Source organism: Monodelphis domestica, chromosome 3, assembly GCF_027887165.1.
Source record: "Monodelphis domestica isolate mMonDom1 chromosome 3, mMonDom1.pri, whole genome shotgun sequence".
In the NCBI taxonomy this organism is placed as follows: Eukaryota; Metazoa; Chordata; class Mammalia; order Didelphimorphia; family Didelphidae; genus Monodelphis; species Monodelphis domestica.
Window position 1 is genome coordinate 511,564,996 of NC_077229.1, and position 23,358 is coordinate 511,588,353.

Consider the following 23,358-nt stretch of genomic DNA (forward strand, 5'->3'; position numbering starts at 1 on the left):
TCTCCCTCCTCACTCTTGCCTAATGACTTCACTAGCTTCCTCTAGATCTCAAATAAAATCTTCTACAGGAAACCATTCCTAATCCCTCTTAACTCTTAATGTCTTTTCTCTCTTAATTTCCCACATATGGAATAGTATGTTTGCTTATCTTCCCCACCAGTCTGTGAACTTGAGGGCAGAAATCTTTTGACTCTTTTTTTATTCCCAGCACTTAGCAAAGTACTAGGCACATAGTTAATAAATGTTGATACTGACTGGCCCTTCTTTCTCAGCCAAACTCTTTGAAAAGCTATCTTCAGTGCTGTCTGGCTTCTCTCACTACATTGCTGGTTTCCTACCTGGCTCAACTAAAATTACTCTCTTCCAAGTTACTAACAACCTTTATTTGCCAAGTCTGATGTTCTTTTCTTGGTCCTCATTCTCCTCATCCCATCCCACTGCATTTAACACTCCTGATCACCCTTCTCCTCCAAGATACAATTTCCTACATGGGTTTTTGCAACACTACTCTCTCCTAGGACACTTTGTGCCTGTCTGACAATTCCTACTCCTACTCCCAGGGTTCAATCTTAGGTCCTCTTTATCTTTACCCACTATATTCAATACCTCATCAGTTTCCAAGGATAAAATTCTCATCTCTACACAGATGACTCTCCAGATCTGTACATACATCTAGGTCCAGTCACGACTCTGGGCTTTAATTCTGTATTACCAATCATCTTTACTGAACCAACTGACACTGAATGTCCAAAAAAAAAATTAACTCAATATCCAAAGCAGAATTAAATTTCACCCTAAACACTTCCCCTCTTCCAAACTAGTTACTTCTGTCAAAAGCTCCACCTTCCTTCCAGTCTCCCAGGTTCCTAACACTGGTACTATCCTCAACTCCTCACCCCACATTATCTAATTAGTTGCCATTTCAATTTCTCTCACAACAACCCCTTCTCTCCACTCAAGATGTTTACTACCTTAGTTCAAAGCCCTCAAAACCTCCCTCCCAAATTACTGCAAAGGTGTCCCTATCACAAATCCTACCACTCCATTCTACTAGCTACAGCCAAAGCAATTTTCCTTAAAAGGAAAGTGTGACCATGTGACTCTCCCACTCTATATAGTTACTTCCTACTGCTTCTTTGATAAAACAAAAACTTTTTATAGCTTATTAAATCTACTAGCCAGATATACTTCCTTCCCACTTTAGCTCTGACACTCTATTCCCTTAAAATGCAACTCAAGTACTTTCTTTAGTCAAAACTACTTCTGATTCTCATCAGTGTTCACCATTCTAAAATACACTGTACTTAAATACTATGTGTGTGCATATATATATAAAATTTTATATTTATTCTATAAATGTTTATTGTTCTTGTCTCCTTTAAAAAGCAAGCTTCTTATAAGCAGGTGCTGCTTCACCTTCATCCTTGTATTCCTAGCACCAGGCACACAAAAGGCATTTGAACATTTCAGTTCATTTGAATATGACTATTTCTGCTATATTTTTTAATTTGTCATGAGCACTCTCAAAATATCTGCCTTCACCTAAGTAGTACAAAAAACTATAAGCACACCAACTTATCCTATAATAAACTTGCTACAGAAGTAGAACTGGCCCTTAAAGGAAACTAATCAATATACATCCACCTGCTACAGAGCCCACAAATAGGACTTAAAGTAATCTATATCCACTTACAAAAAAAAATTTTTTACACAAGAAATATCTTAAAGTAATGAAATGGTGTGTATAAAATGTTTTTAATAAACTAAGGGATTTGGCTTAAACAATTCTCTACAAATTCCTTTAGAAGGCTAAGAATGAATAATAAATCTATTCAAAAGCATTTAAAGGCATATATGTGTTGGGATCAGGAGATACAAATAGAAAAAGAGAGCCCCCACTTTAAAATAGGACATTAAAGGAACAACCCATAAAAGCAAGTTCAGCTATTGAGCACAAGACCTAGAAGAAATGGCTCAGAAGTCCTTAGTTACAGAAGGCCTTCATGATTTAAAATCCTTCATCTCATCAGAAGAAATGGAGCTGAAAGGCTAAGGTGAGGGGAGAGGATGGATCTGGACATGTGTAAAAATGGAGATTTGAATCCGGGACTTCAATCCCCAGAAGTCCTTGCTCTAGTTCCTGAGATGCCCTCTAATCTCACTGAGATTTCCACCTGGGTGAGATCAAAATTTCTATTTAACTGGCTGTAAAAGCCTACTGAGTCTCTTCCTACTTCAGCTTCCAAGCAGACGTCTCTCTCATGATCCATTAGATAGCTCACCGGCTCCCGGCCCAGCCTGGCCTGTCCATCCCTCCCCTGCCTGCCTGCCATCTGCTTCGGGCTTTTTTGAGCCCTTCCGGCTCAGCTCCTGATCCCAGCATCCGGACCCAAATCTCGATCACCTGGTGAACCCCAGCAAACTCCAGCCTCAGAGCAGACCACTCATGGGCCCAAGATTCATTTCTATCAGCTGGTAAAAAAAAAAAGGGGGTAATTTTCCCTTAGGCTATGATTAGCCTCCACCTGGACTGGGGGCAGGGGATCACAGGAGGGGAGAAAGAAAGGGAAAGAAGGAAGAGACTTTTCCAAACAGGAACTTACAAGCATGGGCTATTTAAAAGGATATCTTTTATCTATATTGGTTTTCATTTACCTCACATGTGATCCAGAGAAAAAATTCTGCTTCCTGCAACTCTTTAGCCGACTTTGAAATTCCTAAAATCCACTCTTACTATGGGGAGGAAACTCAGCGACTCAATGGACTGAGAGCCAGGCCTAGAAACGGGAGGTCCTGGGTTGGAATTTGACCTCAGACACCTGCTGGCAGTGTGGCCCTGGGCTGGTCGCTTAAACCCCATAGCTTAACCATTACCAATCTGCCTTCCGGCAATAGGCATCTAAATGGATGAAAACCCAAGGAACTTTAAAGAGACTGGAGGTTATATTTTTGAGGCATCATTTTCAGACTCCATGTTTTATAAAAAATCTCTGTTTTCTATTGCATTTTGCCGATTGCTTTGTTTAAGATTTAACTTTGGGTTTTAAATTCATACATTACTGCATTCAATATTATTCTGTTATACTGTTCATTTTAGTGTACTGAGTTTTAACTACCGTTATATTCTATTGCTTTTCCCCTATAACCATACTGAACAAACAAACATTGAGTAAGCCAATATAAAAAAACAGCTTTTCTATTTTGACTTTGTAAATAGTCACATAGAGGATAGATGGACTCCATCAGAAAAACTGTTATAACAACCTTTGGAAAATTTACTGTGCTAAATATCTCATTTGATTTTAAGGGTTTTTTAGACATGATTTTTAGAATTTTCTTAATCTCTGGTCATTTTTGCCTGCCCCTAACACAAGAGGTAAGGCCCATTTTAACAGCTAAAGTGAAATACAATTTAACCCCCAACTCCTGCATTTCTAAAAATGTGAATGGAAGTTGGGCAGTTAATCCCAGGGCATGTACCCCTAAAAAGCCTCCAAAAAAGGAGCATCTCTCATTCATAACTCTTCAGCTCACTACTTTACTTCCACCAGAATGATATCTAGATTTCTTGATGATGTTCTAAACCCAAAATGAGTTTTACTTTGTTTAAAAAATATATTTGCCAAGGTTGAAAGATTTGCTACATTTGTAAAAATTGTGACAAATATCCATCAGTTTCATAGACTTTTAAAAATGCCATACAGCAACTCGTGTAAAAATGATAGTGTGTTTGTTTGCTATTGTACTTAATTGGGCTATTGAGAATTTTGGGGATACTGATATCTACATACTGTAATACTGTTCTTTATAAAAAAAAACAAAAACAAAAAAAATCTTGTAACATTCATTTGCTCATACTCACAGTGGATCATGGCCAGATATATAGAGGAAACGGATCTCATTTTTGGTGAGAAAGCCTTGCATTCTATATTCTTAGATGACACAGTGTGTCAATGATTATGAGCTACATTTTTGAATTTTTACAACTCTTTTATTATATTTTTCTTGCATTCGCAATATACTATTTCAGGGTTTTTTTGTATTTTTTCTCTCCTTTTATATTTGAAGCATATGTCACCAGCATTAAAATTTTCTTTAACTTTTTTGATTTTGCAGTAATATAAGTTTAAAATACATTTGCTAGTAATGAATGCTGGAGGGGATGTGGCAAAGTAGGGACATTAATTCATTGCTGGTGGAGTTGTGAACTGATCCAACCATTCTGGAGGGCAATTTGGAACTATGCCCAAAGGGCGACAAAAGAATATCTACCCTTTGATCCAGCCATAGCACTGCTGGGTCTGTACCCCAAAGAGATAATGGACACAAAGACTTGTACAAAAATATTCATAGCTGCGCTCTTTGTGGTGGCCAAAAACTGGAAAACGAGGGGATGCCCATCAATTGGGGAATGGCTGAACAAATTGTGGTATCTGTTGGTGATGGAATACTATTGTGCTAAAAGGAATAATAAAGTGGAGGAATTCCATGGAGACTGGAACAACCTCCAGGAAGTGATGCAGAGCGAGAGGAGCAGAACCAGGAGAACATTGTACACAGAGACTAATACACTGTGGTATAATCGAACGTAATGGATTTCTCCATTAGTGGCGGTGTAATGTCCCTGAACAATTTGCAGGGATCTAGGAGAAAAAAAAAAAACACTATTCATAAGCAAAGGATAAACTATGGGAGTGGAAACACCGAGGAAAAGCAACTGCCTGAATACAGAGGTTGAGGGGACATGACAGAGGAGAGACTCTAAACGAACACTCTAATGCAAATATTATCAACATAGCAATGGGTTCAAATCAAGAAAACATGTAATGCCCAGTGGATTTACGCGTCGGCTATGGGGGGTGGGGGAAGGAAAAAAAATGATCTATGTCTTTAATGAATAATGCTTGGAAATGATTAAATAAAATATAATTTAAAAAAAAATACATTTGCTAATGCATGCCCCCAAAAGCTTGAGACTATAAAAATGATGCCACTAATTGTTTAAAAAAAATTTATGGGACTTTACTTAGTAATTCTGTATGATTCCAGGACAAGATATACACAAAAGAGCCATTGCACCAGGGCAAAGATAAACCAATCCAGGATGGATTGATGCACTTCCAAGTCAATACAAAGGACTTGAACCTAGTATGAAGACTCATGGTTGTGATATTGTAACATTTGTTAAGACACAGGCCTTCCTTGTGTCCACACTCACTCTGAAAATACAGAAGAGTATCCCCAAACTTGGTTCCTATTTGGCTCCTATAATCTGGTCCCTTTTTCTATCTTTCATAGTGTGGTAACTTTCTGTAGTCCTGGCTACTGACTGGGTGAATGCTTCATTGCTTAGATCATTTTAATTGGGCCCTGATTCAAGGACCTGTTATAGATTTATTTTTCCTTTACTTAGAATTTTTACACATAAGACTTTAATAGTCTATTTTCATACAGTAATTTTCTTTTTTATTTGGATTTTTCTGATGTCCTTTTATTTTCTCTTGCCAATTGATTCATATACCTCATAACTCAGCCATGTATCCCTAAGTGATCCTGTATTTTTCAATCACCCTTTTAACGGGGAAATGTAAAAATATTATTTTAAATTGCAAAGTTTAAATTCTTTTTGAGAAGAATTTTAGGTAAAGAAACATGTTACCCTCTCTGAATCCAGAAACTGAACTGCTTGGAGAAGACACCATGAAGATGCCTCCAGACCACAAGCTGCACAAGAAGATCAAAATTAACTTTGGGTGTGGTTGATTGAACATTTATTTGTATGTATACTTTCATGCCAAAGGGGACTGCCCCCTAACTGGCTTTTTGTCACTGCATCTAGCAATTATTGGTTTTGTTTTTTTCTCTTATCCTCAAATTATTGTAATCCTTAAGTTGATTATGTTTTCATGATCCTTTTGGGGAAAAAATTTTTTTCCCAACAAGGATCATATGGCGAAATGTAAAAATGGAGATTTGAATCCGGGACTTCAATCCCCATAAGTCCTTGCTCTAGTTCCTGAGATGCCCTCTAATCTCACTGAGATTTCCACCTGGGTGAGATCAAAATTTCTATTTAACTGACTGTAAAAGCCTACTGAGCTCTCTTCCTACTTCCCCTTACGCTTCCAAGCAGACACATCTCTCATGATGTAAGTGAAATTGAATGGGCCTCTCAGCCCTCCTACACACGTGCTTTCTTACTTGTACTTTCTTAAATTCTTAATCTTAATAAACCTCATAAAATATAATGCTTCTAGCAGAGAAACTAATTTTTACCTGCCACAGTTTGGAGATTTTAATCTTAACACATGACAAGTTTTTCCACCACCTAGCCATCCTGAAGCCAATATACCAATAGGATATCCTGTTTAGACATGCCCTAATTGAGGGAAGAAAATGCCAACTATAATTGAGAGCCATATAACTTCCAGGAGGATGGCCAAGTATAAAATCCTTGCCAAACCCAATTCTCTCCAATTCCAACTTCAAAACATTAAATGTCAAAAATAAAGGAAAAAGATCAATAGAAGTATGCATTGACTGTCACATCCAAAACATGTTGCAAATACTAGAGTTGGTTAAATGTTCTTTAAGGAAACTAAAAAAGGGGAGTTTTCAAAAATGTGGGGGGAAATTCTCAACCAAATCAAAGATGGAGAGAGGGAATTATAAAAGATAAAACACACCATTTCAAATATATAGCATTAAAAAGCATGTGCAAGGTTAATCAATATAGCTAGAATAACAAAAGATATTGGGGAAGATGGAAAAGGGGGAAAAAAACTAGGATATGCAAGGTTTGTAGAGAAATGACAAATATAAAAGTAATTCTTAAATAGATAATTGGTCACAGGATATAACTTTCAAAGGAAGAATTGCAAACTAACGACCACTACATGGAAATGTTCTATATATCACAAAGAGAAATGAGAATTAAAACAATTCTGGGATTTCATCTCACACACAGGAAAATGACAGAGGTAAAAATGAAATTTCAGGCACCTGGATATATTGTTGATATATGTGAATGTGAATGTGAAATGATCCAAATTTACTGGAAAACGATCTGAAATTCTGTAAGAAGTATCACTCAATTGTTCAATCCCTTTGCTACAAAAATCTCACTACTGCTCAGGTGGTCAAAGACAAAAAGAAAGACCACAAAATATACATAGCAGAACTTTTTTGTGGTGTTAAAAACCTATAAGCAAGAGGACACCTATAGATTAAGGAATACTTGAATAATATGAAAGAGGAGGACAAATTCAGAGTCCAAGTTATCAGATAAAGAATAAAGTCAACAGAACCAAGAGAATGGCCACACCCTAAATGAAAACAGCACTAAAAAGAGATCTCTGACATGCCAAACACCTCTCTTTCCTCCTCTCTGTAAAGTTCAAAGTCTACAAGTACAAAGTGTTACATATCTGGTTGACGAGTTAATGTGTTGGTAGATTTTGCAAATGACAATGTTAAAGGTAAGGTTCTAAACTCTAAGGATACAAAGAGAAAAAAAGTGACAAAATAGTTCCCTGACCTCAAAAAAATTTACATTCTACTAGGAGATAAAATGTGTCAGAAATATAAATACAAGATAACTTGACAAAAGAGAATTCTAAAAAACTAGGGTAATCAAAAAGGCTCCCCTGAAGAGATATATAAATTGAATCTTCAAAGAAGATAAGAATTCTAAGAGGAAAAGATGAGGAAGGAATCTATTCCAGGCATGAGGGAGATCTTATGGAAAGGCATGTAGCAGATAGAATGCCCAGCTCAGCAGTCAATTAGCCAGTTTGGTTGGAAGATTGAATGAAGGGAAATAATGCAAAAGTAATTCTCAAATGGTTCTCTGGAACCAGATTTCAAAAGGCTTTTAGATACACCAAGCTGAGGAATTAATATTTTAACCTAGAAACAAAAGGGAGTCACTAAAATTTTTGTACTGTAATGAGGTTTGGGGAATATTAATTTGACAGCTAAGTGAAAGATAGACTGGGAAAGGGGGAAAACTGGAGCAATAGAAAAAAAAAATAACCAATAGAAAACTACTGCCATCAGACTGAAAAGTGATATGAGGTTCTTGAAGGAAGTGGTGCCAAGAGGATAAAGTAGTTTAAAGCAGTGCAACAAGTTCCCCTACACAAAACTCCTCTAAATAGATCAAGAATAAGCACCAGCACACATCTTGATAGGGAAATCTAGAAAGTCAGTGAGTTGTTTATCTAGCCCAGCTGGGCATAGAGAGAGAGGCAGGAAAATCTGTGGACATTGAGAACTGGGGTCAGACTAGAACATGTGCAGAGCACTTTAGTGCTCAGGAAGAGGTTGTAAACCCCAGGAACTACTAGATGCATACCCAGCCCAATGATAGTTTGCAAACTGGCAGCTTTCTTTGCCCACTACCCAATTTCAGGTAAAAGACATAGGGCAAACTAAAGAAGATCTTGCACAGGGGACAGTGTTCCCAGGTAGGAAGGTTCTAGATAGCATAATGAGAGAAGAAATTAAAAACCCAGCAGCAGCAACAGTGTAACTAAGACCCCAGGCACAGAGCAGAGTCTCATTTTTTTTCTATTTGATACTTACAGCTTGGGAATAAAGATAGTTTGAGGTTGCCTTATTACAGCAGAACCTCTTTAAAACACTAGTGGTATGGAAAGGCAACTACCATTCACCTTTATAGATAGGCTAACCAATGTTATACAGGATTTCTACATCATAGTTAAAATGACCTAGAAAAATCCACCTGTAAGCTTCCCCTACCCCACCCCCAGCAAAAAAATAAAAATAAAAGGATGACACAAGAACCTAGAAGAGTTTGGTTTGGGTGGAGAACTCTCCGGAGAGCATTATGGTGGAATTTTTACCTCTTGTTCAATAAACACAGGAAAACAGAATTTTTAAAGTCTATAAAGGATCCAGACCCTAAAAGATACTGTTATTATAAGTAAATTAGAGGAATAAGGATTGTTTTTACCCATCAGATCTACAGATAAGGGAAGAATTTATGATGAAAAAAGAGAGAACATTACAAGATGCTAAATGAATAATTTTGGTTATTTTAAATTTAAAAGGTTTTGTACAAACAAAACCAATGTAACCAAGATTAGAAGAGAAACAACAAACTGGGAAAAAATTTTATAACAAATTTCTTTTTTTTTAACATTATTTTTTTATTTGGTCAATTTCAAAAATCATTTTCAATTCCTCCCTCCCCTCCCCCAACACCTCCCAAAGCCAACGTGCAATTCCACTGGGTATTACATTGGTCCTTGATCAGAACCCATTTCCATGTTGTTGGTGTTTACACTAGGATGTTCATTTAACAGAGTCTATATCCCCAATCACATCCCCCTCAAACCATATAATCAAGCAGTTGTTTTTCTTTGGTGTTTTTACTCCCACAGTGTTTCCTCTGAATATGGATAAGTGTTCTTTCTCATGATTCCTCCGGGTTGTTCCGGAACACTGCATTGCCACTAATGGAGAAGTCCATTACATCCGACTATACCACAGTGTTATCAGTCTCTGTGTACAATGCTCTCCTGGTTCTGCTCCTTTCACTCTGCATCAATTCCTGGAGGTCATTCCAGTCCCCATGGAATTCCTCCACTTCATTATTCCTTTGAGCACAATAGTATTCCATCACTAACATATACCACAATTTGTTCAGCCATTCCCCAATGGAAGGGCATCCCCTCATTTTCCAATTTTTTGCCACCACAAAGAGAGCAGCTATGAATATTCTTGTACATGTCTTTTTCCTTATTTTGGGGTACAAACTCAGCAGTGCTATGGCTGGATCAAAGGGTAGGTATTCTTTTGTCGCCCTTTGGGCATAGTTCCAAATTGCCCTCCAGAATGGTTGGATCAGTTCATAACTCCACTAGCAATGCATTAATGTCCCAACTTTGCCACATCCCCTCCAGCATTCGTTACTTTCCTTTGCTGTCATGTTAGTCAATCTACTAGGTGTAAGGTGATATCTCAGAGTTGTTTGGATTTGCATCTCTCTGATTATAAGAGATTTTGAACACGTTTTCATATGCTTATTAATAGTTTTTATTTCTTTATCTGAAAATTGCCTATTCGTGTCCCCTGCCCATTTATCAATTGAAGAATGGCTTGATTTTTTTGTACAATTGATTTAGCTCATTATAAATGAATAATTAGAACTTTGTCAGAGGTTTTTGTTATGAAGATTTTTTCCCCAATTTGTTGCTTCCCTTCTAATTTTGGTTGCATTGGTTTTGTTTGTATAAAACCTTTTTAATTTAATGCAATCAAAAGTATTTATTTTACATTTTGTGATTTTTTTTTCTAGTTCTTTCTTGGTCTTAAAATCTTTTCTTTCCCAAAGATCTGACATGTATACCATTCTATGTTCACATAATTTACTTATAGTTTCCTTCTTTATATTCAAGTCATTCACCCATTCTAAGTTTATCTTGGTGTATCAGCAAACATTATCTGCAATGGGGATAAACTAGAAGCCTTTCCAATAAGATCAGGAGTGAAACAAGGATGCCCATTATCACCTCTATTATTTAACACTGTACTAGAAACACTAGCAGTAGCAATTAAGAGAAGAAAAAGAAATTGAAGGCATTAAAATAGGCAATGAGGAGACCAAGCTATCACTCTTTGCAGATGGCATGATGGTCTACTTAAAGAAACCTAGAGAATCAACCAAAAAGCTAGTAGAAATAATCAACAACTTTAGCAAAGTTACAGGATACAAAATAAACCCACATAAGTCATCAGCATTTCTATTATTTACAACACATCTCAGCAGCAAGAATTAGAAAGAGAAATTCCATTTAAAATCACCCTAGACAATATAAAATACTTGGGAATCTATCTGCCGAGACAAACACAGGATCTATATGAACACACCTACAAAACACTCTCCACACAATTAAAACTAGATCTAAACAATTGGAAAAACACGAACTGCTCATGGGTATGATGAGCTAACATAATAAAAATGACAATCCTACCCAAACTAATTTAGTGCCATACCCATTGAACTACCAAAAAACTTTTTTACTGAATTAGAAAAAAAACCATAACAAAGTTCATTTGGACGAACAAAAAGACCAAAGATATTCAGGGAAATTAAAAAAAAAAAGTGAAGGAAGGTGGCCTTGCAGTACCAGATCTCAAACCATACTATAAAGCAGTGGTCATCAAAACAACATGATACTGGCTAAGACACAGAAAGGAGGATCAGTGGAATAGACTTGGGGTAAGTGACCTCAGCAAGACAGTCTATGATAAGCTCAAAGATCCCAGCTTTTGGACCAAAATCCACTATTTGATAAAAACTGCTGGGAAAATTGGAAGATAATATGGGAGAGATTGGGTTTGCACCAAAGAGATTTTTTAAAAAGGGAAAGGATCTGTTTGTACAAAAATATTTATAGCTACTCTTTTTATAGTGCCAAAGAATTAGAAACTAAAGGATGTCCTTCAATTGGGAAACTGCTGAACAAATTGTGGTATATGATGGTGAGGGAATAGTATCATGCTATAAGGAATGACAGGATGATTTCATAAAGAACTGGAAAAAAACCTACATGAACTGATGCAGAATCAAGAGAACACCATACACAGTAACTGCAATAATGTGAAACAATCAAATGTGACAGAATTTGCTGCTAACAGCAATACAATGATCCAGGACAATTCTAAGGAAAATATGAAAAAGAATGCTATCCACCTCCAGAGAAAGAACTGTTGGAGTTGAAATGCAGATGAAAACATGATTCATCACTTGTTTATTTGTACATATTTGGAGGGGGGGTGGGGGTTTATGAGATTATTCACTTACAAAAACGAATAATATGGAAATGTTTTGCATGATAATACATGCATAACCCAGACAGAATTGCTCTTCAGCTCCAGGAGGGAGGAGAGAAGAAAGGAAGGAGATAATATGGATCATATAACTTCAGAAAACTTACATGGAAATTTATTATTTAAAATAAATAATTGTTTTTTAAAAAGCAAAAGAGACATTCTAATATAGTGGAAATAATTTTGAAGTCTTACAAATCCTTGTGCTGCCATTTACTAGCTATGTGACCTTAAGAAAGTTATCCTCTTTACATCTCATTTTCCTCATTTCTCAGAAAGAGAGAATATTTGTGCTAATTTCCTATCAAAATTTCTTTGAGCTTGGCCAAGTCAATTCTTTTTGGTCTTAGCTTCCTCCTCTATAAAATAAGGGAATTTTTGAAGCAAGACAAAAAAAAGAAATGATTTGCCTATTACTACAGGTAGTAACTAACAGCCAGGTAAATTCCAACTCAGATCCTCTTGCTCCAAATCCAGTACTTTCTGCTAGACCACAAATCTGAACAGATAATTTACTGAAATTTAAAGTAAAAGGCAGAAGAAAAAAAATGAAACTACTTACCTCTGGTTGTCTCTTTCAGTCATTAAAAATTTTTAAACCAATGGAGCATACCAAAAAAAAACTAAGTCACTTCTTTTTCATCCCTGCCTGCCTTTGTGTCTCCCACAATCCCCTCCTCAAACAGTGACTATTTGAGAAGAGATATCAATCTATATATAAACTTCCAGGTCTTGAGCTATGATCCTAAGGAACATAGATTTAAAGGCTACTGATTTTTTCCTAATCTGTACTATAAGGCACATTTTCAAGAATTAAAATAGTATACAGGATCAGAAAAATCACTTAATCTGGGTCTTCCTAGACTTGGCACCACTGATGTCTAGAGGATATATTTATATATGTAAATACATGATTTAATCCTTCTATGCCATATCTTGCAAATATAAATACTCCATTTCACATGAATATTACAAAGATGATACATGTTCAAGAAGAACTTTCAGTTCAAGGTGATGTTTTGTACTATTTTCCTGCTTAAGTTTACCATGGAAACATTACTTCACCCTCTTTTTAATAAAAGTTTTAAAGAAAACAAGGGGGGGGGGCCAAAATGTTTCAATTGTTAAAGCTTAAAATCAGTAACTCAGGATAACACAAATTGTAATAAAAAAACTCTTACATGCCTTACACTAGAGATAGTGTTCTCTGATTAGTAGTTGTGTGGATAAAATTCTAATAAGAAAATTGCAATAGCCATAGAACTTTTAAAAAGTTTATTATGTAGGTAAGATCAGAGGACTCATTCACCAGAGTTTAGCTACACTACTTGGTCCCTTCAATTCTTTTCTTCTCTTCTACTAGTAAATGAGAAAAATGTCCATGCCCTTTCATTTTTCATGAAGCAGAAAAGCCTCTAATCCTAGTTAGATATCTCTTTTTTACCCTCTGTACCAGGACAAAAAAAAAAGAAACCACACCTAGAGGCAGGAAGACCTAATTTCAAATTAAGCCTCAGACACTTGATAGCCATGTAAGCCTGGGCAATAATAACCTCTGTCTACTTTGGTTTTCTCAACTGTAGATTAGGAATTAGAAGAGCATCTATCTCACAAAAGTTGTGAGGATCAAATGAGATAATCTTTGTGAAATGCTTAGCACAATGACTAGCACATAGTAGATGATAAATAAATAGTTTCCTTTCCTTTCTCTCATTCTTCTGCAGCCATTTCTAAATAGTTACGATGTTGAAGTCTGACTAGCACTCAATTAATTACAAAGCTCTCAAGAAACACTGGCAACATGACATAGAGAAAAATCACTTTAAGTAGTATCTACTGCCTAACGGGTAATTTGTTTTGTATTAATAAACCTTCAGGTTACATTCTTCTACAAAGGTCAAACCACCTTCTCCATAGAGTTGCCACATTCAATGAGGTGCTCATAAAGGTAAGAAATTGTTGAATGAGTTCAAATCCTATGAATAGTACATAATATTGAAGTTACCATTATTCAATGACATCAAGAGGGTTAAGTTATAGTTAAAAATAATAGTTTCACTGATGAACAAATTAAAGGTAGCCCTTTCCAAATTCATAACAAAGAACAAATTTCTTTATGGAGATTTTTAATAGTATTACTTTTCTCATATCAAATATTTCACAAAAGGTTATGATCATTAATTCATTCATTTTGTAGTCATTCATTAAAATAGTACATTCCTATAGTATGAAACTTGTGGACATTAGAGAGGGGAAGGCAGAGTACAGAATTCATTCATTTACTATCAATGTAGTTCTTAGGGAGACAGGCTGAAAACCTGCTTGGACTGGTATGCTCTGAGTTTTTCAAAGGAAATGCAGACTCTCGGGTAAAGTGTTATTTGAACAGGGATTGGAAAAAAGTTATACTTTTGCTAAGATTATGTTTCTAAAGTCTTTTTAAATGAACAGAGAAACCTGCACAAAGAAAAATCTGATTAGAAAACAAATTGTAAAAACTTTAAGAAAAGGAAACCAAATGTAACCAAGCTATTAAGAACAGAAAGATGATTTGGCACCAAGAACCTAGAGTGACTATTCCATATGAAACTTTGTTAGAAGGGCAAATAACAAAAGCTTAGCAATATACAAATGGGGGAGGCAGAATGACCTTCCTGAGTCCAAAAAAAAAAAAAGGTTACATTGCCAGAGAGAAGCATGGCTTTAAAACAAAAAGGTAGGTCTAGCCTGCCCTTCCCATACGGCACATAGGGGATTTTAATGTCTTGTTATTAAGCATTTATTACTATAGTAAGCTTAGAAAAGCCCAGATCTGGATTGGAAAGAATCTTCAAGAGTTAAAAGTGATCCTCTAGGCTTGAGGTTCACTAACCTGAGGTACCCTCAATTAGCCTCTGGATAGATTTCATGAGGTCTGCAAACTTGGATGGGAAAAAATTACATTTTTCAATGCTTTTGGTTTACTCTGTAAACTTATGCTTTTGGGGGGGGGGGGGGGGAAGTGTGCCTGACTTTTATCAGAATGACCAAAAGGGTTGACATTTTTTCAAGGTAACAACAGCTGCTTTATTTAGGTCAACCCTAAGAACAAAAAAGATTAATCCACACACCTAATGTCATCATAATGCTAAATTGTGAAAAAGTCTGGAACAGATCTCATGAAACCCAGGTCTCTGGTCTTCCCACTATAATATGATGACCTACCTTTAGGGCCTAGCATTAAGCAGTTAAAGAAGAAAAAGGATACATTTACCATAAGATCATATAAAAATTTTAGAGAAGGTGGTTGCTCAATGGATTGAGAGCCAGGCCAAGAGATGGGAGGTCCTGGGTTCAAATATGGCCTCAGACACTTCCTAGTTGTATGACCATGGTTAAGTCACTTGGCCTCCATTGCCTAGTCCTTATCACTCTTTTGCCTTGGTAAGGGTTATATTTTTTTAAAAATCCAGAAGGGATCTTTGAAGCTAGTCTATTCCAAATCCTTCCAATTTAAACCCAGATACTATTGATTACAAATCCAACCTATTCCATGTTATATTGTTCCCTGATTCCCCCAACTTTTCTCTATCTCAATTTTCTCTCACCTTTATCTCCTTAAATTCTATTTTGTATTATTATGCTTATCTGTGTGCATGCCCTTCACTCTCTCCAGTAACCTCTTTGAGGATCAGGACTCTCATTTTTTTCATCTTTGTATCCCCAGTACCTTCTACACAACAGGCCTTAAAGTTAGTGTAACTGAATTGAGACAGAACTAGTTGTAGTCAAGGGCACCAAGGTACCAGATAAGCTTCAATGTGTAATTCCACTACATTTTAGTTATATTTTTTCACTTATGTAGCATGTTCTCATTCCCATCTCCTCCTCCTGCATACCTCAATTCTTTTATTCTTTACTTATGCCTAACCACCTCTGGTTTTATGTTATGCCCTACAGATGCAAAATTTCCAAAATTTACTTCAGTTCTCCAGGGCAAAAAAGAAAATATGAATCTAATAATCATACACTTAATCCTCCTTCTGTAAAAAGTAAAAATCCCTCACTTTTCTCTTTGTTTTCAGTCCCCTTCCCCAAATAACAGCTGCAAACCAATAGCAAAATAAAGAATAAAATTTCCCCTTTTCCTTCTTTTGGTGTTTGAAGTAACAGCAATGAAAATACACTGAATCTATAATCACAAGATCTGAGTTTAATCCTGGATCTGCTGCTTACCTTCCTGTGTGACATTGACCAAGTCACTTCTCTTCTATTTAATATGTAAAATGAAGGCAAAAGACTATCCTGACCTCTAAGACACCTTTCAGTTCTAGATCAGTGATCCTATGATTCACAGAGTAAATAAAGGAATCAACAACCCATTTAATAAGCAATACTAATCAGGAGTACCATTAGACTTACAGACAAAGGGAAAAAAAACAGAAAAAGAAATGTGGAGAAAAAATTCAAGAGGTGTAAGAAAGTTTAGGTATTTGTGAACCACCAGCAATTTGCCTGGAATGCTTATGGAACCACAAGGTGTTAATCCTAAATCAAAAAAAGTGTTGATTGTAGGCAGATTTTTTAAAAATCCACAATCATAATTAATTTAAGAGATATGGCTTAAGTTCTCAAATATTCAAAGACTAAAGTTCCAGGGAGGTCAGCTATTCACTGGAATCAGAAAACCTAGGTTCAAGTCTTCCTCCAACACAAACAGGCTCAGTAACCTTCAGATAGTCAATGATCTTCTCTGAGACCCAGACAGCTAAGATTCTTAAATTTCAAAACAGATGCTCATCTTCACTAGCAAATGTTTCCATCCAGGGAGGGAAAAAAGTTAGTGAAACCTTGACCTTAAAAATAATCTTAACCAACCATCCACTACTAAATATACAAAAGAATCAAAGACCTAACAGAATTAAGAGGACATCTTTTGTCCAAGTCATACCTATAGGGAAAGTTATTTCCAAAGTAAGACTTCCAGTAAGAAGAATATTCAATATCTCCTTAGGCAGTCCATTCTACATTTAAAATCTGTCTCTAAATTTCATCTTACTAAATTCATTCTTCTAAATCCTAAGTAGAAGCTTTCCAATGAGCTCTCCTCAACTCTCCCTCCAACTAACTAAAGATTCTTGGTTCCAGTATTGGAAGGGAAGGGAGCCCATTTGCAAATTAAATTTCAGCTTCTTCTTGTTAGTTCCTTCCCAGACTGCCTACAAACATATCTCTCCTGAATCCATTTTTAAGGGGAGAAAAAAAACTTGACCATCATTTTCTAATCTCAAATTCTCATCATCTTTATTCTCCTCTCTTTTACTGCTAAACTCCTAATAAGCAAAATCTACTACTTTCACTTTCTAATTCTTAGCAATATGGCTTCTGATCTCCACCATTCTACAGAAATTCAAAGGATGCCACTGCCCTCTTAATGGCTAAATCCAATGCCCTTTTAGTGGTCTTCATTCTTCCTGGACCTTTCAGCACCTTATAAGTGATTGATCATTCCTTTCCATGACTGCTCTTTCCTAGTTCTCTTCCCTGGAATAAGAGGCTAACAAAATTTCAGTCAGATGACATCTTTTATCACATGTGTATATATGAGTATGTGAATAATATGGAAATGGGTGTCAAGTGTTAACATTTGTACAACCCAGTGGAATTGCTTGTCGGCTCTGGGAGGGGAGAGAGAAAGAAAACAAATCACGTAAAAATGGAAAAATATTTAAAAATTAAAATGAATTAAAATTTTTAGTCAAAACTTTTTCAAAAGCCACATAATCCAACCTATATCAGATCAAGAACACTTCTTAAATTATTCTCCAACAAGTGATCATCAGCTTTTGCTTGAAGACCTCCAACAATGGAAATAGCAAAAATAACTACTCCAAAAAATCACTTTTTAAAAAACCACTTTTGAAGTATCTTTTGTAATGTCTTTAATTCAGAAGTATTCCAATTTCCTACCTAAAATCATTTGGATCATTTGAAGTGGAAATAAGTCTAACAATATTGTTGTTAAATATGTTCAGTTTTGTCTGATTCTTCCTATTTGGGTTTTTCTTGGCAGAGATATTAGTTTGCCATTTCCTTTTCCAACTCATTTTACAAATAAGGAAACTGACATAACAATGTTAAATGACTTGTCCGGATCATATAGCTAATAAATGTTGAGGTCAAAAGAAAACTCAAGTCTTACTGCCTCCAGGTCCAGCATACATCCAGAGCCAACTAAGTTAAACAATAAAGACCAGAAAATGAATGTGTACTAACTAAATGATAGTATTCAATAGGCAGCAACTCACTAGAAATCTAATTCTGAATACTTCATAATTCAGAAATTTATTTGTTGGCTTGATAAGGAAAGAGCACGCTTCAGTTAACAAATAAGAAAAATTAGAGCTCAAATACCCTGAAGAGGTAGAATATTATTTCTAAAAAGAAAACAGTATCTAAGTCTATGTTGGCAGAAGGAAGAAAATTCATGTTTCTAATGAGTCTCCCTCTTTCTTTGGAAAGGTAAGGAACTACAAGTGTGGGTTGTGGCATTTACAACTAGACTCAGGTCCCTCAGTGGGCTGGTTTTGCTTAAATGATTTTCTTTACTAAAGGAAAGCTCAAGGGTAGGATGAAGGAAATGGATTCTATCTAGAAATGACTAATAACAAAATCAAAAAGTTATCAATAAAAATTATTGAAAAAAAGATAGTCTTTCTTGAAAAAGATCTGAAGGAAAAAATGTTAGTATTCTGAAGATAAGAAATTAAAAATAATTCTTTTTTAACTCCTTAATAGCTAAAACACAAATGGTATGGGGGGGTTGAGGAAATACACACACACACACAAGTAAGAAAAAATATTTAGGTTTCTGAAGACACCTTCCCTAATTAGGAATTAGGTTTTCAAAACTGTTTAATTACCTTTAGAAGGAAAGAAATATAATGAAATAAGCCTAACCTAAAATTAAGTGATATGAGAATCTGCCCATTAAATAATGGACTTGGAGGCAAGAATATTGTTTTTTTACCAAAAAATTGTACATTAGTTCTTTAAAGCTTCAAGAAATGGCCAGGCCTGTGGTATCATTTAATTAATTCTCTATAGGGCAGAAGCTGATTTAGTGTAGGGCACATGCATTCATACTATTCAATCATAAAAAATGTAAGTATTGTGAATTTTCCCATTCTACCTGCAAAAGGATTATTCTTTATACAACTAAACTTCAACTTTAAAAAAAAGGGAAAATATTGTTTAAAAGGTTAAGTCAGCATGAACTCTGGGAGAAAACAATGCATTGTGTATATTTACTCACATCTTTTCTAAAAGTTAATACAAGCTTTTGAAGGAAATTGTTTGGTCCTTAGTTTCTAAGGTAATGTTATTTGTTCTTAAGCTAAACATACAAGAGAAATTTATATGAAAATATCCCTCTAAAATAAACTGTTTCACAGATATTAATTCCCTAAAACAAAAAATCAGTCATGTTTAAATTATTAGATTCATTAAGCTAAAACTTGTTAAAATTAACCTTAAGTGATTAATTTTAAGTTAAAGGTCAAGACACTGACTTATGTTTCAAAATGCAACAAAAATATAACTGGAAGCCGTATTTCCATTTTCCCACACTGTAGAATAAACTAAAGACAATTTCAGATGTGGACTGGTGGAAAACATTTACAAAACCAAAAAATAATCATTATCTACATAGATTTAACTCCAAAACATTTACAACTCAAAAGTTCCCTTTTATAAATATTTATCTACTCTAACAGAAATTTCCTTCAATCTTTGGAATTGTCAGATGTAGGGGTGGGCAGATAAATCTTGAAATTGACAGCAGTTTTATCAGTTTAGAGAATAGTATTAGAAATTGAAAACACACAAAAATGTAAGAAACTGAAAGCCTTCTAACACAAGACAAAATTTACTTTCATCAGTTTACTCAAAGCAATGTTGGTTTATACACTACATAATACTTACAAATTCCAACAGGACTGCACAGGAAGGTGTTAGTTTTCTCACTGGAATCTTCACTCTTTCCAGTTTGTTTTTTATTTTGAATCCTTTGAAATAATATCCAAGTTCCTTGAAGGTACCTGACCTGTGGCTATTTGACATAGAGTTACTTCAAGTCAGCTACCCATCCTCTTGTTTTAAATTATTCATATGGCTATTTCCAGAATTAGCCTTGGATTTAAGATTGTATAATCTTCTGAAACCTTTCTTCTTTATTATCTGGTGTACATGTCACTGTCATAAGCATCCACTCCAGATGAAATATCCGTTTTATAACACAAAAAGCAAAAAACAAAAAGCAGATTTCACATCTGAAGTGAAGAGCATTCCTAAGCATCAGCATATACAGAGAGACAACAGCTATCTCAATACCACCATATTGCTGGTTAAGGGCAACATTTTAGAAAATATATTTACACTTAAATAAAAGATAGAAGAAAAAAACCTCTGGATTCTATTATCTCTTCATTTAGAAAAGAGGATCCATGGCAAAGTGAAAAGGGTGGACTTCAAAATACCTAAAATTTATAATAAAGGTAAAAATATCTGCCATGAAACTTCAGCAATGTTTAAACAGTAATTTGAAACTGTTTAAACTATTCAGTACACAGATCAAACATATCTTACAGCTCTGGCTTAAGAACATTAACTAAAAAAAAAATCAGCAAAATTCTGCCAGCTGAACTACTTTAACCCTTAAAACAATTTGTTCTGAACCAAAATACTGAAGAAGTGCCTGTACTCTTGTGGTGGAGCAGTGAAATTGTTCACTGTTGTCAATTCACTTCCAAGTTGTTTCTTGCCAGTTTTAATAAACTTCTGGGTCAGAATTATCCAGTCATCATAATTCCAAATAATGGCCACTCCAAATATCCAGGGATTTTTAAAACACAAATAACAAACCTAGAAAGGAAAAAAAAAAGTTCATATCTCAGTGCTTTTAATCACCTGTGAAAAGTTTCAAAAACAACTCTATAAAAGCCAGCAAAGGACGACTAGTGGGCTGAAAAGAAACTAGAAACCAAAAAATTGCAGATCAAAAACAAATAGCACACAAAGAAGTGACTGCATTGTACAAAAAGGGATGGTAGAAGATGCTGTGTTTACAAATAAAAACTCTTAACTCTAAGGGGGAAGAAAAGCGTTTTAGAGAGGGCACTCTCCCTTATACATTTAATCACACATCCGTACTCTTCTTTCACATCAAAACTGAGGCGTCTCGGAAAGTCCAAGTGTTCTTATTTTTTAAATACTGTTGTCCCTTCAAACTATCTAAGGAAATAGACCTATAGGCAGGCAGACACAGGTGTTGATGCCGTGGTTGTTAACTCTAGTTGTTACAAAGTCCGACACACTAGAGGAGGGACAAAAATAATAAGCCTCAATGGAATATTTTAAAAGGGGGGATTATTTCTTTTACCTGTGTGTAGAAAACGAAAGATGGGCTTAAATGTTGCGGGTTAGGGGGAAGGGGGAAGAAATGAAATTTTTCCCAAAGGAGAAAATTCCCCCTCCCAAGCCTAAGGTGTAAGTTCTCTCCTTTCTTGGGATTAGCTCAGAAAAGAGAAGACTTCCATCTGCGCTGGGGGAAGGGAAGCCCTTCTCCTCAGCCTCTAGGGTTGGTGTCTCCCTCCTTCCCCACCTCCCTCCAGGGAAGGGCAGCTCGTCTCCCCCGCCATGGGACGAGGAAAGACGGTCCTGGCCCGGGTCTGGGGAGGGGGCAAGACAGGCCAGGCGAAGAGAATAAGAAGGGGAACCCAAACCACAGACGTCGCGGGGCCGGGAGCAGGAAGGGCCAGGAGGCCGAAGGAGAGGGGGCCCAAATGAGGAGAACATCGGACCCGCCAACCCCCTCCTGCCCAAAACTGGCCCAGCGCCCCGGAGGCGGCGGCGGAACCCCAACGGGACCCGGGAGCCGATCCCATTAGGGGCCTCCACCGCTGCCGCCCCCGCCCCCTCGGGTTCCCCTCCTCCCCCTCCCTCGCCAGACAACCTCGCACCTCCCCGCCCGCCGCTGCCGCTGCCAGCTCCGCTCCCGACACCACCCCCCCCACGTAACCTCAGCCCCGACGGGCACCCCCCCTCCTCCCCAGGGGACCCGGCGCGGAGCGAGGAGGAGGCCGTTACCTTCCGACCCACCGGAGGTGCCCCTGGCCCGGGGGTGTCGCTGCGCTCGGTCCCGGGAGGAGGTTTTCGGTACTTTGAATAATCCCCTTTTGCCGCTTTTCCCTCCCCCCACAGCCAGACTCAGTCCCAAAATGGCGCCGGCCCGATCCGCAATGTTCTGCGCCAAGTCTCGCGAGATCGCGGAAGGTGGCGATGTAGGGAGGAAACGAGTGTGGTGGCGAAGGCGGAGGGGGAAAAAGAGGGGGGGGCGGGGCGAGGAAGGAAAGAGGAGGTGGGAGAAAGGGTGTGGAAGGAGCCGAAGGAGGGAACAAAGTGGGCGGGGCAGCGGGAAAAAGCCGATTCGAAAGAGAACGTTCGGGCCTAAGCAACCGTCGACACCGAAGCCTCCGGGAGGCTCCTCCCTCCTCAGCGGGTGACTGGAGGAAGTGGAAAAGAAGGCGGGGCTCGATGTGTGGGGGCGGAGCTTCGAAGGCGGACCCCGAGGCAGGGGCGCGCGGGGGGCGGTGGCTCCGCACCGTGACGTCAGAAGCAGCTGGAGCCGGGGATTACCCCCTGCTGCTGACGTGATGATGGTGAACAATCGGGAACGTTCTGTGGAAGGGGGAATTCCCCGCCGCTCCCCAAGGAGCCCCTCCTCCCTCCACTCAGGCCTCTCCCCTCCTCCCGCACCCGCCCCGAAGACTCGGGAGTGGAGGAGAAGGAGGGAATAAAGGGGCGGAGAAGGAAAGATGGGAAAAAGCAACCCCGTACACGGAGAAAATAGTCGTCAGTTTGCAGACGCGCGGCGGCCGCGGTGTTTCTTCTGCCAAGCAGCTGCCATGCACGCGTATCCTACTCTTGTAATTTTGCAGCACTTAGGGGAAAATGAGAGATCACATGGTCGTATACACACTACACAGGCAGGAGAGAACCAGGATTTCGTTGGAACTCCAGGGGTGCTTGGGCAAAAAAAAGCACGTAGTAAAGCAGCAATGTAGAAATTCATGTTGTGCCTAAATCATCATAATAGTGATAGTAGTAATGATTGTAATAATAATAACAGCGATGATGATGATAAATAAGAAATTAGCGGCAAAGTGAATGAAAAATCCTGAGACTCGAAAGCAGATTCTCGGATGTTTGGAAAGAGTCCTTGCACTTAGGTTGATAACGTTGTTGTTGTTCCCCCCAACAGTGCCGTATTTTATTCTAGCCCTGACGTTGCAACTAGCCACGAGCTGTTTAATACTAACTGGGTGGTATTCACGATCATTTGGGAAGTGGTTCTGTATTTCTACCGCACCTTCTCACCAAGTATCTCCAGCTTACTTTTGCCTACAGCAGAAGTAAGAGCTTGATAGTGGATGCCACTGTTTCCCCTAAGCGAATCCCCCA

At 37.5% G+C, this 23,358-nt stretch overlaps 1 protein-coding gene across 3 annotated transcripts in view; it reads right to left on the bottom strand.

Moving 5' to 3' along the window:
• Positions 1 to 22,370, bottom strand: part of GPBP1 (GC-rich promoter binding protein 1) — a 100,076-nt gene extending 77,706 nt beyond the window's left edge. Inside the window, exons 1-2 of one of the 3 annotated variants that reach the window (XM_056824882.1) lie at positions 21,997 to 22,370; positions 19,822 to 20,760 (exon numbers count right to left, since the gene is read on the bottom strand). In XM_056824882.1, the coding sequence (XP_056680860.1) occupies positions 19,822 to 19,959 (138 nt within the window). In that variant the 5' untranslated portion in view covers positions 19,960 to 20,760; positions 21,997 to 22,370. Of the gene's footprint in view, positions 1 to 19,821; positions 20,761 to 21,984 lie in introns of those variants that run through there. The other 2 variants (XM_056824881.1, XM_056824883.1) reach the window with 2 other exon arrangements.
• Between the last annotated feature and the right edge of the window lie 988 nt (positions 22,371 to 23,358).